Source organism: Ctenocephalides felis, unplaced genomic scaffold (genome assembly GCF_003426905.1).
Source record: "Ctenocephalides felis isolate EL2017-DRISC unplaced genomic scaffold, ASM342690v1 CF-g0.4_SCAFFOLD_03571, whole genome shotgun sequence".
NCBI lineage: Eukaryota > Metazoa > Arthropoda > Insecta > Siphonaptera > Pulicidae > Ctenocephalides > Ctenocephalides felis.
The window spans coordinates 44,977,029-44,992,481 of NW_020539725.1; the positions used below are offsets into that span (position 1 = coordinate 44,977,029).

At 28.3% G+C, this 15,453-nt stretch overlaps 4 protein-coding genes across 5 annotated transcripts; 3 read left to right on the forward strand and 1 right to left on the reverse strand.

Moving 5' to 3' along the window:
- The first annotated feature begins 4,437 nt into the window (after positions 1–4,437).
- LOC113384986 (mitochondrial-processing peptidase subunit alpha-like) lies at positions 4,438–7,855 on the forward strand. Of its 2 annotated transcripts, XM_026622776.1 has the most exons (12): positions 4,438–4,456; positions 4,550–4,754; positions 4,818–5,056; positions 5,330–5,409; positions 5,471–5,611; positions 5,840–5,977; positions 6,064–6,201; positions 6,267–6,407; positions 6,547–6,752; positions 6,837–7,002; positions 7,326–7,458; positions 7,602–7,777. In XM_026622776.1, exons 2-12 carry the CDS (start codon positions 4,696–4,698, stop codon positions 7,775–7,777), a joined length of 1,617 nt encoding a protein of 538 aa, XP_026478561.1. In that variant the 5' UTR covers positions 4,438–4,456; positions 4,550–4,695. The 2 variants fall into 2 exon arrangements, with proteins under 2 accessions (XP_026478561.1, XP_026478562.1); XM_026622777.1 differs by lacking the exon at positions 4,438–4,456 and having other exon boundaries at positions 4,522–4,754; positions 7,602–7,855.
- A 440-nt stretch (positions 7,856–8,295) lies between these two features.
- LOC113385299 (dual specificity protein kinase TTK-like) lies at positions 8,296–10,597 on the forward strand. Its single transcript, XM_026623142.1, has 6 exons — positions 8,296–8,451; positions 8,517–8,571; positions 8,645–9,749; positions 9,867–10,081; positions 10,158–10,331; positions 10,411–10,597. The coding sequence occupies exons 1-6, from the start codon at positions 8,429–8,431 to the stop codon at positions 10,513–10,515; spliced, it is 1,677 nt and encodes a 558-aa protein (XP_026478927.1). The 5' UTR covers positions 8,296–8,428; the 3' UTR covers positions 10,516–10,597.
- Positions 10,598–11,243: 646 nt separating this feature from the next.
- Positions 11,244–13,052, forward strand: LOC113384982 (N-alpha-acetyltransferase 20-like). Its single transcript, XM_026622773.1, has 5 exons — positions 11,244–11,415; positions 11,492–11,607; positions 12,099–12,228; positions 12,618–12,754; positions 12,829–13,052. The coding sequence occupies exons 1-5, from the start codon at positions 11,363–11,365 to the stop codon at positions 12,912–12,914; spliced, it is 522 nt and encodes a 173-aa protein (XP_026478558.1). The 5' UTR covers positions 11,244–11,362; the 3' UTR covers positions 12,915–13,052.
- Positions 12,901–15,271, reverse strand: LOC113384981 (protein crooked neck-like). Its single transcript, XM_026622772.1, has one exon. It carries the CDS (start codon positions 15,126–15,128, stop codon positions 13,020–13,022), a length of 2,109 nt encoding a protein of 702 aa, XP_026478557.1. The 5' UTR covers positions 15,129–15,271; the 3' UTR covers positions 12,901–13,019.
- Positions 15,272–15,453: the final 182 nt, after the last annotated feature.

Sequence of the window (15,453 nt, forward strand, 5' to 3'; positions counted from 1 at the left end):
AAAGTTCTTGGGAAAAAACAATTGTTACTTTGCGTAATGCTAATACGACTTTAAATGAATTTTACGTTACGCTGGATGATTTTGAACGTAAACGATCCGATAAGCTGAAAGCCATTTTGAGTTTATATTCAAAAAAAGTTTGTGATATTGCCCACGTAACGCCGTTTAAAGTTCAAGAACAATTTGAAATGATGATACTGGTAATATTAATAAATGATATTATTTCAAATATTTCTTGTTAATAGTTTGTGATGGTTGCTTTAATTTATATCATAGAAAATAAATCAGAGCCTCTTATCGAATGCAAGCTGCCATAATGATTTGTATAATCAGTTGCATTATGTAATATTTTTACTCGGCTGTGAATATCAGAAACAGGTAGCTCGGATTAAAAGGGAATGGGACTATCAAGACAAATTGAAAGCACAACGAAAGCTGTAGGTGTTTTAATTTATAAAGACTTATATAATAAGTATACAAAATATTCTCAATTTTATTTATTTCATTCAGGTTTATCTGTTCAGATGAAGGAGAAGGAGAAGAGGATCTTACCAAGGATTGGAATTCAATTATGAATGATTTAGGTAATTTTATAAGCTTTATGTCATTTTTATGTATATTCAACATGATAATTGTTTGCGAAACTTGAACTATTATAACTTTCTTTAATTTCGTTAATTTTTTTTAAAGTTTCTAAAGTGTTTAAATTTATAAAGGTCCTAAAGTACCTAAAAAGTGTATCAAGTACTTAAAATTAAAAGTTTTTAAAGGTATCTGAAAGAGTTTATTGCGGTAAAGTCCTATAGTATCTAAAAACAGTAAATTTGTCAAGGTCTTACAGTACCTAAAAAGTGTTTAATTTTATCGAGGTCCTAAAGTATCTATAAAAAGTTCCTATAAATTATCTAATAAAAGTCGACTCATTAATATACCAATATATTATTTAATAATTAGCATGAAGAAAGCAAAGGAAAAAAGAGTTATAGTTATTAGAAACCACTGATTAGACTTTTCTGTATATTTTTATTTTTGTATATAAAGTAGGTTTAAGGTATTATTGGTATAATGATGTATTTCTAGGTCATTAGGCTGAAATAAAAATAAATAATATATAAATAATATATATTATTTAATAATTATTATTTTTGCAGAAATTTATGTTTTGAGCATGGTTGATGTGTTAAAAAATTCAATTGCGCAAATTTTTAAAATGCATCAATTAGGCAAAATTCCGATGCTCAAAGTATTAAATCTGAAACCTGAATATTGTTACAGAAGCTCTCTATCGGATGCAAGTTTTATCGCCAGTTTTAGTGAAGTAATCCTATGCACATTATAATTATTATTATATTTTATGAATAAACTTTTACTTAGAAACTTAGCAACTTTACTGCTTATAATCTGTAAGAATTTATAATTTGAATCTTAACTTATTATAGTAGAGTTTTGTAAAACATTTGTTTTACAAAGTAAGTAAATATAAAACGTAGGTAAATAACTTTCAAAATGAATATTTTAAAATTTATGCAAACCGATATTAATCCAGGTCAATATAACAAATATAAGTACATGCTTAAATGCAGTAAAAGAATTTTTAGAGGATGTATTTGCATTATGGAAACTTTACGCCGAGAGAAGTACCACAATGAAAACTGATACAGAAAAGGCGTTAGAAAAAAAAACCACTGCATTTAGTAAACTGTTTCAGGTAAACATTTGAATAATAAATTAACAGTTAGCTTAAATTTTAGATAATTGTTTACCATTATATACTAATTAATGCAAAAACAATTTTTCCCATTTTAGGCAAGGTGTACAAAATTATTGCCATTATTGTCTGTAATTAGACAAGAGAGTATACCGAAGAAGCTTACAAGATCTTACAAAAAAGCCCGGAAAGTCATTGCAAATGTAGATAAATTGTATGTGAAAATATTAATATTATTAAAAATAACAATATTTTTCATAAGTTGGAGAAAAGGTTATATATAATATATTAAAGGTGTGTCCAGGAACTAAATCGGCAGACGTCGTTAATCGAATATTATGATAACTTATCGACAATGAAGTAGAAAAGTTAATTGATGAATTAAAAATTTTATTAATAAATCATGAAAGCGTGAGTATACCTAAACTTATATTAATATAGTTAGAGCATTTCTAAAACTTTCCTGCTTTTTACAGTTTAATAAGGAGCCAAAATTTGATGAAGATTTTCCAACAGAATATAAAGCTTTTCAATACAAAGTTATTTGCATGATCCATTGGAAACAAGGGTATGTGAAATAAATTTATGTTTACTGTTTTCTTTGAAATATGTTAATAATATTGATAATATTAGTTGAATTAATAATATTATCAATAAATTCAAATTCAATATTATTTTATTATTTTATTATTATTTTTTACTTTTTAGGTTGTTTTCAGCAATCAAGAAATTTACATCATTAGATAAAGCTACTCTTACAAAATGGGCGAAGGAATTTTCAATTCCACTTTTAGATGAGATTAATACACAGTCGAATAACTATAGATCTTATTTGAGAGTATTGAAATTAGATTTGGAATCTGATTTTGAGATTCGTAAATTCGAATTAAAGTTGCATGCAGCTCGTTTGAAAGAGCACAATAAAGTAAATAATTCTAAATTAACAAAAACTAAACAATTTATTGGTTCTGCCGGTTCAATAATTAATATTTTTTTAAATTAGGGTGTTTCAGTTAACATTAAATCCATGAAGCAAAATCTGAAAAAGTTGCCTACTGCAGAGAGAATTCCGTATATGGAATCTTGTTTACGACGTGTTAAATCCTTAATGAGTTCAAACAATCAATTCAATAAAAATCTCAAGTAAGAAAAATTGTTTGTGAAGTATTCTACAAAGATTTTTTTTATTTAATGTTACTAATTTTTTTATGTTATTAGATTTTTTGAAAACGGAGGTAACTATACAGCGAACGAAACTAAAAATGCAGTAAGAGTTTTAGAAAAAGTGAAACAAACTTTAACTAAAGAAGAAAGGTACTGGGTAAGATAGCGGTATAAATATACAAAATTACAGTATTTTTTTTATGAATGGCATCATTTATTTAATTTGTAATTAGTTTATTTTTCAAATATTATGTGTGAATAGTAAATTTTTGTATCAGATATTTTTGTAAGTGTAAATTATGTATGTAATGAATGAAGTCCAGAGGATTTTCAATAATTTATAAATTTGATAACATATACAAGAATTTAGAACATTTTTTTATGAAAATGCTGTTTGTGCCTCGCAATTAGGGCATCATTTACCGGCGATATAATTAGTAATCCGAACGCCAATATTGTTTTTAAGTAAAAAAATATAATGATATTGTCATAAAATAAATTGATAACATAAAATAATTAACGAAACTAGTGGGGTGCATGGTATTATGCCTTAAGGCAAATTGCTGGTACTTCCCGTAACGTAATTAAAAATCTTGGTACGGAACCCAAATTACACAAAAAGTGTACACATTATTAAAGTCTCTATAAAATATCTAATAATTTGATGTACATATGTCCAATAAACATTTTTGACCGTCAAATGACATTTTTTAACTTATTTTTATTGAGAGTCCAAAACCGATGGACCTGCCCTCCCAAAAATTTGATCAATTCTTCATCTAGTCAAGACAAGTAAAATGTTTTCTGAATTATTAAAATCGGACGCTCCGTTCTTTCAAAAACTGAGTTACCGTTTTTGGCACTTTTTACCCCGTATCTTCGGAACAGCTAGACCTGCCTTCGCCAAAAACTAGTCAGCACGGCTCATTATCAATACGAATCGAATGTTTTTTGAATTATTCAAACCGGTTGATCGGTGTTCTCGAAATCGTCGACGAGAATTTGTATCCGCACACACACAAACACATCCATTTTTTCTAAGGTATGCCAAAATATTCAGAAACCTTCGAAACGTGAAGATATATAAAATTTTCATTTTCGATTTTGCGATTACTATAACTTACTCTACGGGAAGTTTATTAGTAAAATTCAGAATCTGTAGCAAAATGCGGCCCTGTGCAATATAAACGTAGCAGTGAAGCGCAGACTAGACACTTCTGCGTACATTTTATGTGAATTATTTTGAGGACAAAATGAAAATGAGAGAATAAACCTAAATTTTTGTAATAAATTAATAAGCAAATTTATAGGACTATTGATTTTATGACAAATAAAAATGAAATATGCATATACCTGATTTTTATTATTTATATAATCTATCGATTTCTATAAGTTTTCAAGGATTTCTAATAATTTAATAATTTGTAATATAAAATTCCAAAAGATAAAACAGAATGTAAATTACTAATAAAGATACGTAAAGTAATTCGTAGTTGATTATTTTAATTTTACCGAATTGTTGTTTCTATTATTTTTTGATTAGTGAAATCGTGAACCACGCGTTTTGACAACTCTTCGATCTAAGTATGTATTTGTGGGTTAGGTATAAGTTTCATGGGTTTTTAATAAAGCGTTTTTAATTTATTTAGCGAACTAATAAGAAAATCTTTTTCGCAGACAATAGTTTTAAATTATGAAGTTTTATAAGTTATCACACATTAAAAATACTTTATATTAATCTTTAATGAAAAATTTGCATTGGTGATATGAAATAAAACCGTCGAGTAAATGCTGTCTTTAACATTTTTCAATATTAGTTGAATATGTCGCTTCATTTGGACTTAAAAATCTTAGCTAAAAGATTTTTGTCGGGAAAGTCATGGTAAGATTATGATATAACCTCAAATACTTTAATACAGTACTCATGCTGTTTTATTCTATTTAGCATACGCAATTACTGTAAGACCACTTTACATGATACTCCGGGCGCTGCTTCGACGGTTAATAGTCCGTCTGCTAAAATTGTAACACCTTTACCCCCTTTGACAGTGCCTTTACCAGGTCTTCCAGATCCCCAATATGCTACTTTATTACCTGAACATCATAATACAAAAGTTACTACACTCAGCAATGGTTTACGAGTGGCTTCAGAAAATAGATTTGGCCAGTTCTTTACTGTTGGAGGTAAGATAATTGTTTTTATATTTTTTCTGATTGAAATGATTAAACCTAAATATATATATATATATATATATATATATATATATATATATATATATATAATTAAGTCAATTAATTCATCATGTCAGGATGTTTGTGCAATTTGCATAAGGGTAATGTGCCACTTGCACCTAATTAATATTTAGTTGTATATTTATGTAAAATAGAAACTGTACTATGTATTTAGATAAATGATTAAATGTTAATAAATCATTATATAATCTTGGATTTTTACAGTTGTTATAGATTCTGGTCCAAGATATGAAATTGCATATCCAAGTGGGGTTTCACATTTCTTGGAGAAACTAGCTTTTCATGTAAGTATTTATTTCATGTAAGGTTTTTGTTAAATAATTTCAAATCTTATTTATTTGCCAGTCGACAGTAGCATATCCAGATAAAGACAGCATTTTACGGGCATTAGAAGAACATGGAGGAATTTGTGACTGCCAAAGCTCCAGAGATACCTTTGTATATGCAGCCAGTGCAGAAAATCGTGGATTAGAAGCTGTGACTAAGGTGAAAACTATTTATGAACACTGTAAAGGCTTACTTATTAAGTAATTGTTCTGAGATTATTCACACTTATTATATTTTTTGTAATTTTATATTGTATTCCAATATTAATATAATAGTAGGTGATTTCTGTTCATGAATCTTTATGTTGGACAAAATTAGCATAATTTTATTTATGTCATTCTTCAATATTTAAATTAAGCTATATTTTTTACATTTTTATTGTACCAGGTTTTGTCAGAAGTTGTGTTGAGACCTCGTCTTGATGCAACAGAAGTCAGCATGGCGAGACAAGCTGTTTTATTTGAATTGGAATCACTAGCAATGCGTCCAGAGCAAGACGTCAAGCTTATGGATATGATTCATGCAGTATGATAATAATAACTAACGCTAAATAAAATTAAGCAACTATCTTTGGATTGCATATCAAGTTTATTATTAAAATTATTTTGCAGGCTGCATATCGAGATAACACATTGGGTTTGCCAAAATTATGTCCACAACAAAATGCGGAATTATTAAATAGAAATGTTTTGTTAACATATCTAAAACATCATCATACTCCTAAGAGAATGGTTGTTGCTGGAGTTGGGGTAACCAATAGTTATAATATATTATACTATTTCAAATCATATATTTATTTCATAAGAAATTTTAGGTACCACATGAAAGCCTTGTAGAAATGGTTAATAAATACTTTGTTGAATCAGAACCTATTTGGGACAAAGAAAATATTGAATCTTCACGATCATTACAAATTGATAGTTCTACAGCACAATATACAGGTGGAATTATCAAGGTAATTTCTTCTTTGATTAATTTATTTTACAAACTGTATTATGCACACAAACAATTTATATTATATTCATTAAATTATATTATTGATGCAGAGTAAAATTATATTGCAATATGGAACTTACACAATTTCATAAATCTAGGAATCATGTGAAATACCAATGTATGCTGCTGAAGGTTTACCAGAACTGGCTCATGTGGTTTTAGGATTGAGAGGATGCTCACATCAGGACTCTGATTTTATAGCAGCTTGTGTTTTAAATATGATGATGGGTGGTGGAGGATCTTTTAGTGCTGGGGGACCTGGTAAAGGAATGTATACTAGGTTATATACAAATGTGCTAAACAGGTATATTATTTAAAAAAATTAAAATAAGTTTAATTAATTTTCAATTTTTCAATAAATCATTAACTTTGACTATATCTCTGTTAGATATCACTGGATGTACAGTGCAACAGCATTTAACCATGCTTATGCTGATACCGGTCTATTCTGCATTCATGCCAGCGCACCTCCAACACATATACGGGGGGTAACAGAAGTGCTCTGCAGAGAACTAGTTGCCATGTCTACAGTTCCAGGGGCTCAAGAACTAAGGGTAATAATTAACAATATTAATAATTATTCTGAAGATATCTACAGCATGGAAATAAATTTTAAATAAATTAACTTAAACAGAAACTTAAAAAGAAAAACAGAAAGTTAAAAAAAACTTTCACAGAAACTTAAGTGTGATTTATAAAATTCAATATCATAATTAAAAGAAATTTAAAAACCAACTGCACTGGTCTGTGAAAATATTTAAAATACATTATGAATATTAAAATAATATAAAAATGCAATTTTAGACAAATATTTGTTTGAGATGAAATGAGTTTTCTTAAATTTTACTAACCAGCTATTTTATTATTTATGAAAAAGAGAGCAAAAACACAACTTCAATCAATGTTATTGATGAATTTGGAAGCTCGTCCTGTGGTATTTGAAGATATAGGTAGACAAGTACTAGCAACTGGCATGAGAAAAAGGCCTGAATATTTTATTGAAGCTATAGGTAAGCTATCATCATGTCAATCTCCTACTTTCCAGTATGTATGTATGTATATATATATATATATATATATATATATATATATATATATATATAATAGGCAGGCACATTATGAATAATAAATAAATAAATATTTCAATTTATAGAAAACATTCAAGCTGAAGATATAATACGGGTAGCAAGGAGATTCTTGAGTTCTCCACCTGCTGTAGCTGCAAGAGGAGATATTAAAAAATTGCCAGAATTAAGTGATATTGCAATGGCTTTATTAAATGAAGATGGAAAAATGCCAAGCGGACGAAAATTATCTCTGTTCAAATAAATTTCTATATTCCAAATTGTCACAAACCATTTTTTTCTTGTCCTATGCATTTACATGTAAAAATTGTACCAAATACAAACATATAGATCATTAAGAAAAGGATTGTTCAAATTAATATTATTATTATTATTATTTTCAATTCATTTTTGTATATCGTGAAGTTATATAATTTTTATTATTATTCTTATTTTGTTATCTAAATACATTATCAAGATATAAAAAAAAAAACTAGAATATATTTTCATACTTTACTCAAAAACCTTATCTAATTGTTATAACTATAACTAGGATTCTGTTGTTTATTTACTAATTATTAGTATATTGTCTAGGCTCATTATGTTTATTTAACTGTGCTTATTTATCTATGGTGCTCATTATATATTCGTATATATTATCCAGTATTATTATATTGTCTAGTATATTATTCATAATGTTGCAGGCACTGTTCCTTCTTGCTGGCCTATGTTGGTAACAAAAGTTGACATCTTTTATCTTCTTCTATATATCTGTGGCATTGTTTGGTTCGTTTTGTTTCGTTTTTATCATTATTTATAATTTATCATTATATTTATCCAATATTAAAGATTTCTAATCAGAAAGTTTTTTAAGTGCCTAATAAACATTGGATTTTAGTGTTAAATTGCGTTTGGCATGATTCCCTCAAGTCCAAAAACGTATGTATTTTCTAAATTATGAACATTCTGTTAGCGCTGTCAAATATGTAAACAATCTTTTTCAGTGCCTTGATGCCCGTTCGCAGATGTGATTTAAACTTATCAGATGAAGATGAAGAGGTAAACTATAAGTTGTTATCTTATCCTGTGATACCGTAATGAATTAATATATGTTGTTTCTAATTATTTTCAGGAAGATGATTCCGGCGATGCAGCAGATTCGAAAAAAGTTATAGAGCAATTAAAATCAAAATACACACAAGGATATTTTGTTAATAAAAGTGGTAGATTTACACCTAAAGTTGAAAATCGTGTATCAAAATTTGATATAAGTGAAATTGATAGAAAAATCACTGATAGCTGTACAAAAGAATTCATTGAGAGTTCTATAAATAGAACTAATGAATTTAGTACACCAAGTGTTAAGAGTAGTATTATCAAGACTAATGGTAAAAACGATGTAAATAAAGAAAATGAAGTTTTGAGTGCTTCATATCTTAAAAAAAATAGATTAGACGAAGGCGTGAAAGATGTTAAAAAGCTATTATTTTCTCCCCCACAAGTAGTTTATTCAAGTAAAAAAATAATTCCACGAAATGAAAAACGCTTTAAATCTATTAAAGAAAATGATGGGTTTATACAGTCTTTGCTATTCAAGGATGCAGCACATAATAAAAGTAGTAGTGATAATGGAGTAACCGGAATATATCAATTGAACAATGAAGATCCTATATCATCAAAATGTAATCTCAAACCAATATTAGAAAAAGAAGTTGAAAAAGTTTGTGAAGAGTTTAATAATATAAATTTTAAAATTCCTGAAGTTGTAAGCAATAATACTGATAAGTCCTTATGCACAAATATCAATTGTAATGTTGAAAATGTAAATGGTGAGCTTAGTAAAATTACATTTGATAATATTACTTACACTATTGGTAAAAAATTGGGTAGTGGTGGTTCATGTGTGGTCCATTTAGCTACCCAAGAAACAACTTTAAACAAAATGGCTATAAAAGTAGTAAAACTAAATGGTGATCAACAATTAGTACAAGGGTTTCTCAATGAAGTTAAACTATTATCTAGATTACAAAACAGTGATGTAGTAATAAAGATGTTTCATTATGCTCATGTCACTAAAGAAAATATGTTATATGTAGTAATGGAGTGTGGAGAGACAGATTTTAGCACTATTATCAAAACATCAACTGTTGCAAACAAGTATCCTATATTTTCTATTGTATTGTTAGTCAAATACTGGCTGCAAATGCTGGAAGCTGTAAATTTTATACACAAAAATGGTTGGTTGCCCAAGTTACATGTTTACTAATATTGCATTATCTGCATTAGTAACTGTATATATATATATATATATATATATATATATATATGTAACAGAAATGTTTTATTTTTTTAAGGTGTTATACACTCCGATTTAAAACCAGCAAATTTTTTAAAAGTTGGAAATCGCCTAAAATTAATAGATTTTGGTATTGCATCTACTATCGGATCTGATTGTACCAGTATTATTAAGCATGTACAAACTGGTACTTTTAATTACATGAGTCCTGAAGCACTCCATGATTCATCTTCTGTTGATATGCAGAATTCTGGAAAAATGCCCAATATTAAGGTATTTATATAGATTTTTGGAACTGCAGATGAAAAAATTCCAATCAACATTCTATTTATTTTAATACATTTTTTAGATTTCGTATAAATCTGATGTATGGTCATTGGGATGCATACTGTATCTTTTACTTTATGGTAAAACACCATTTGGCCACATTACGAGGCCAATGATGAAAATGGCAGCAATAATAGATCCTGATTGTAAAATAGATTTTAAAGAATTAGACTTATACCCTTCAATTCTCGTAAAAGTAGGTCCAAATGATAATAATTATATACATTTATTTTATATTTATATCGATTTAATAAAAGTGATCACTTTATTTTTAGACAGCAAAAAGATGTCTTATTCATAATCCATATGATCGCCCCACAGTAGCTGAATTATTGGAACTTCCTAGAGAACCATTTGAATATCCAAAAAATGGTGAATAATCACATTAAATGATAATAATGTAGATATACTTTATTTTAATTTTAAATCATAAATAATATTGTTTTTAACAATTATACGAAGAGTAAGACTATTTTAAACTAATATATTTTATTATTTTATCATAAGGTTGATTAGAAAAATAATCTGTGATTATATATAGCATATAAATATGAAGACATTGCTTCTTACTAAATATAAATTTATTTAATTCATATTTCATTATTCATATTCATTATTTTTCAGTTACAATTTATTGAAACAGCTGTGGGTAATTGTAAATTTTTTCCCCAATGGATAGTCTTAACACAATTTGAGAATAAAATAATAATCTAATTATTCTTTCTTAGTTTAATCAGATAATCATAATTGTTTTTAAGTTGTTTTAAATGAGCTGTGACAAAGAAACTCAACGATTGGCCTATCTATATTTTATATATTTTTATTAGAATTTCTTTGATTTCAGATGATTTTGAATTTGTGTTCCTGGCAAGGGCTATTTCTCTTATAATATTTATGTATGTTTTGTAATTTATGTATAATATATATTTATATCTATGTATATAACCAATCTATTTATTTAATATTTTGAATCCAAACAGCCAAAATGGCCTGCAGCAGCTTTTAACTCTTTTATACATGAGTTTCATATCTAAAAATCCGATGTCTTCTGTTGTTTGGGATAAAATGACAGTTGACATATGTAAAATAATATTTCTTGCTACAGTTCGGGAACAGAAGTAGAAATATTAGTAACTCGTTTTATTTTTTCTCTGAATATTTTACTTCATTAAAGGCGTGACTTTTGTTAATTAAATTCCTTCTGATATCTTTTGCAATAAAATTAATATGACTACATTAAGACCGTTTACTTGCAATGATATGTTTAATTTTAATAATGTGTGAGTATTAATTTTAGGTTATTGATATTATAATAGTAACATGAAATTTTAATTATGCTATAATATTTTGGTTTAGAAATTTAGATCCACTAACAGAAACATATGGACTTTCATTCTACATGCAATATCTAGCGCATTGGCCAGAGTATTTTCAAGTTGCTGAGTCCCCAAACGGAGAAATAATGGGATATAGTTAGTATACACTAATTATTTTAATTGAATGTATGGTCATGAAAACTAAGTTTATTTAATCGGAAAAAATTGTTATAAAATCAGAAGTGCAAAAAACTCAGAAACTAAAATTAATGCATTTCACTACATTATTATCACACCAGCTTAGGTGTTATTTTTGAGCTAATTGAAATTTTTGTGGAATATTTTGGTACCTATTCAATCATTTGCTCATCATTTGAAGATATTTAAAATGGCTATATCAAAAATGTTTCACTTCACACTTAAGTATGAGATTGTAAAAAGTAGAAAAGAAATACTTATTAGCAATTTTGTTTGGTAAAATTTGAACTATACAGTTTTCACACTTATAAACAATGCCTCATTTATTTGTATCAACTAACTTTAGAGTGTGCGAAGTAGATAACAGTACTATGTTCTTTATATTATTATTGATGCCTTTATTTCCTTTTTTGTAATTTTCATATTATACACATGTTTCTTTTTTTAAGTAATGGGCAAAGCAGAAGGTCATGGAGAAAATTGGCATGGACATGTCACAGCCCTAACTGTTTCCCCAGATTTTCGTAGACTTGGCTTAGCAGCTAAATTAATGAATTTCTTAGAAGATGTATCAGAAAGGTATATGTTATGAGGGCAAATAGTAATATAATTCAATTTTTTTTCAATAATTCATTTCCTCTTTTTATTGTCTTTGCTAATATAGCTTCATATAAAACACTATATACTATATATACATAATCCTTAAAGTATTCTTATGAAGAAGTGATCTACATCAACATTGCACAATTTTAACTGAAGATTCTGAAATATTCAATACAAGTTTTGATTGAAGCCAATAAACTAGGCGTAATATCAAAAAAATATTTTAATTTTAAATAAGTTATATAAATTTTGAATAAATTTAGTATCAACTTAATATTACTCAATATATTTTGATATGAAATGCTGATGATTGGTCTGTAGTTCTCAACTGCCTCAATAATTATGCCAAACTTGTTTTGTTACAGAAAAAATACATATTTTGTTGACCTGTTTGTTCGAGTTAGTAATGAAGTAGCAATAAATATGTATAAGAATCTTGGATACATTGTTTACCGTACTGTCTTAGAATATTATTCTGGGGATCCGGAGGAAAATGCATATGGTAATTTATCTTGTATAATTCATTTTATTAAAAAATATTATACATGTATTCTAATTCATAATTCATTTTAACAGACATGAGAAAATCTTGTACACGAGATATCACTAAAAAATCAATGATACCATTAACTACACCAGTAAGGCCAGAAGATGTTGATTGAAGATGAAGATGTTGAGACAAATGTTTAATAAGTAAATTGATAACTGACTTATCGGTCAATCAATTACGAAATTTATGATTATTTTATATAAAAGTAACTATTCTCTTAATCTGAAGTTTCTTTTTCTGATGTTATTTTCTCAGATTCTAAAGCATTACTAGTACCGCTTGAAGGTGCCACTGTTTCTTCTGGTTCAGTAGCTTTTGTCTTTTCTTTTTCTAGTTGTGCTTTTTTCCAATTTTTAGCCGCAGCAAGCAATTTCAAATTTGGTCTGACTGTTTCATCTTCAGGGAATATGTAATCAAAAACTTCTTCCCATCCATGATCTGCACCAGTTTCTGAAGTGATTTTTTGACGTTTCTTGATTCTTCTAGGCATTTTCTCGTTTACTTTCTTTATACTTTCTTCATCGCCATTTTCTTTCTCAAAATCTCTCCAGGCTTCTAAAAGCATGACTCTAGATTCTTTCTCACTAGCGTTTCGTAAACTATTGTTTGCTCGTTCATATACTTGTCTTGCTAATTCTAATTTATTATCAGTATCATCACTACTCATTTCAAACTTAGCATAAGACATCCATACTTTCACATGTATTGTTCGCTCTAATAATCTCTCATATAACAATCGGGCTTTTCCAATTTCACCTTGAGAAAACTCAAAATCTATATAACTTTTCCACAAAAGTTCAGGCATATCTAACCGCGGCTGATTTATAGCCAGTTCATATATTGCACGAGAACGTTCAATGTCACCTAAAAGACATTCCAGCTCTGCAAATTTCATCCAAGTTATACAATTTTCTGGACCAAATTCCAAAAATTTCTCATATAATATACGACACCGATCAAATTCTCTAAGTTGGATTTCCAAATCTATATAACCCCTGTAAAGTTTATCTCTGGGACAAATGCCTAAGGCCATACCTAACGTTTTTCTAGCCTGTTGGAGATTTTTACAGCGTATTTCAAATTGAGCATATAACAACCAAATTTTGCTAAATGTGAATGTTTTATGAGGCAATAAGTCCAGACAAGTTCGATAAATCTGTCTAGTCCTTTCTAAATCAGAAGTATTAAGTTCTTCAAAGACTGCATAATTTATCCATAGATATATGTATCTCCTCCAGAAATGTTTATCTTTAGTTGGGGGAACATTTGCAATTGCTCTCTCATAAGTTTCACGAATTACTTCAATATTGCCTTCATTTTCTACTAAACGCAGATAGTCAAACCAAGCATCATAATTTGTTGGATTTTCTTGAACTTCTTGCTCATACTGAAACTTACGTTTACTTACAATAACATCCTCTATACCACTTCGGTCACCAAACTTTTTCTCATGAATTGTGTAAGCCTTGTATAACTCTTTTGTATTTTCTTTTGGAATGTTATCTAATGCATACTTATATATAACTCTAGCTCTATCATGCTCTTTCTGATTCTCTTCAAATCTTGCAAATGCAATAAATAACTTTTCCTCAAGATATTCCTCACCGTAGAATTCTACAGCTCTTTCATACACTGAACGGGCTCCATTTATAAAACCATGAGACTCTTCAAATTTTGCATACTTTATCCAATTTTTTACATCTGGATGAACCATAACAAATTTTTCATAAATAGCTCTTGCTCTATCTAATTCTTTATAACGTAACTCAAAATTTATGTAAGTTTGCCAAGCCTGTTCATCTGGCTGCCATTCCATCCATCGATCAAAAACTTGTCTGGCTGCTGCTACATTTTCCAACATCTCTTCCATGTAAGTATACTTGTACCAGAACTGATTAGCCCTGGGCAGAATAGTTACGGCTCGATCCCATAAATTTCGTGCATGATTTACTTGGCGGTTTCTCATTTCCATTTCTGTATATTTTAGCCATATTGTAATATTTCTATGATCAACATCAAGGGCTCTTTCATAAATAGATCTAGCTCGTTGAATTTCTTTCTGCGATTCTTCCCATTGTGCATATTTGATCCAGTTGCTAATAACTATCCTATTTTTTCTAATATTATCTTCAAAAGTTTTTCTTTTCCTGTGCTGGTAGTCTCGAAGTTCTGCTGGATCTGAGATTTTTTGCTTAGGTGGTGGAGGTAATATTTCTAAATCACGTTCTTTAGCTTCTCGCAATAATTGTTCAGCAGTAATTTGAATTTCTGCTGGAGCTTTATTTTTAACTTTAGCCACTTTAGGCATTTTTTGAGGTTTCTCCATTTTAAAGTTATTTTCTTTTGCACAATTAAGATAAAGATTTTGTTAATTATTGAAAACTTAAATTCAAAATTCGATACTACTAATAAAATAAATCATTAACTTAAAAATATAAAAAATGATTTAATTTATACTTAAGATTTGACACTTACAGTCCTATATGCTACCTACAAATGCATAATACATAGACATTTCCTTATCTATGACATAGACGTTTTATATGCCTGTTTGACAAGTTCTGAGAACTAGAGCAAGTTTCTTCCGTTGTGGCGCGCTGTTTACAAAGCTTTTTCAGCATCGACAAAAATATTAAAATGAAAAAAATATT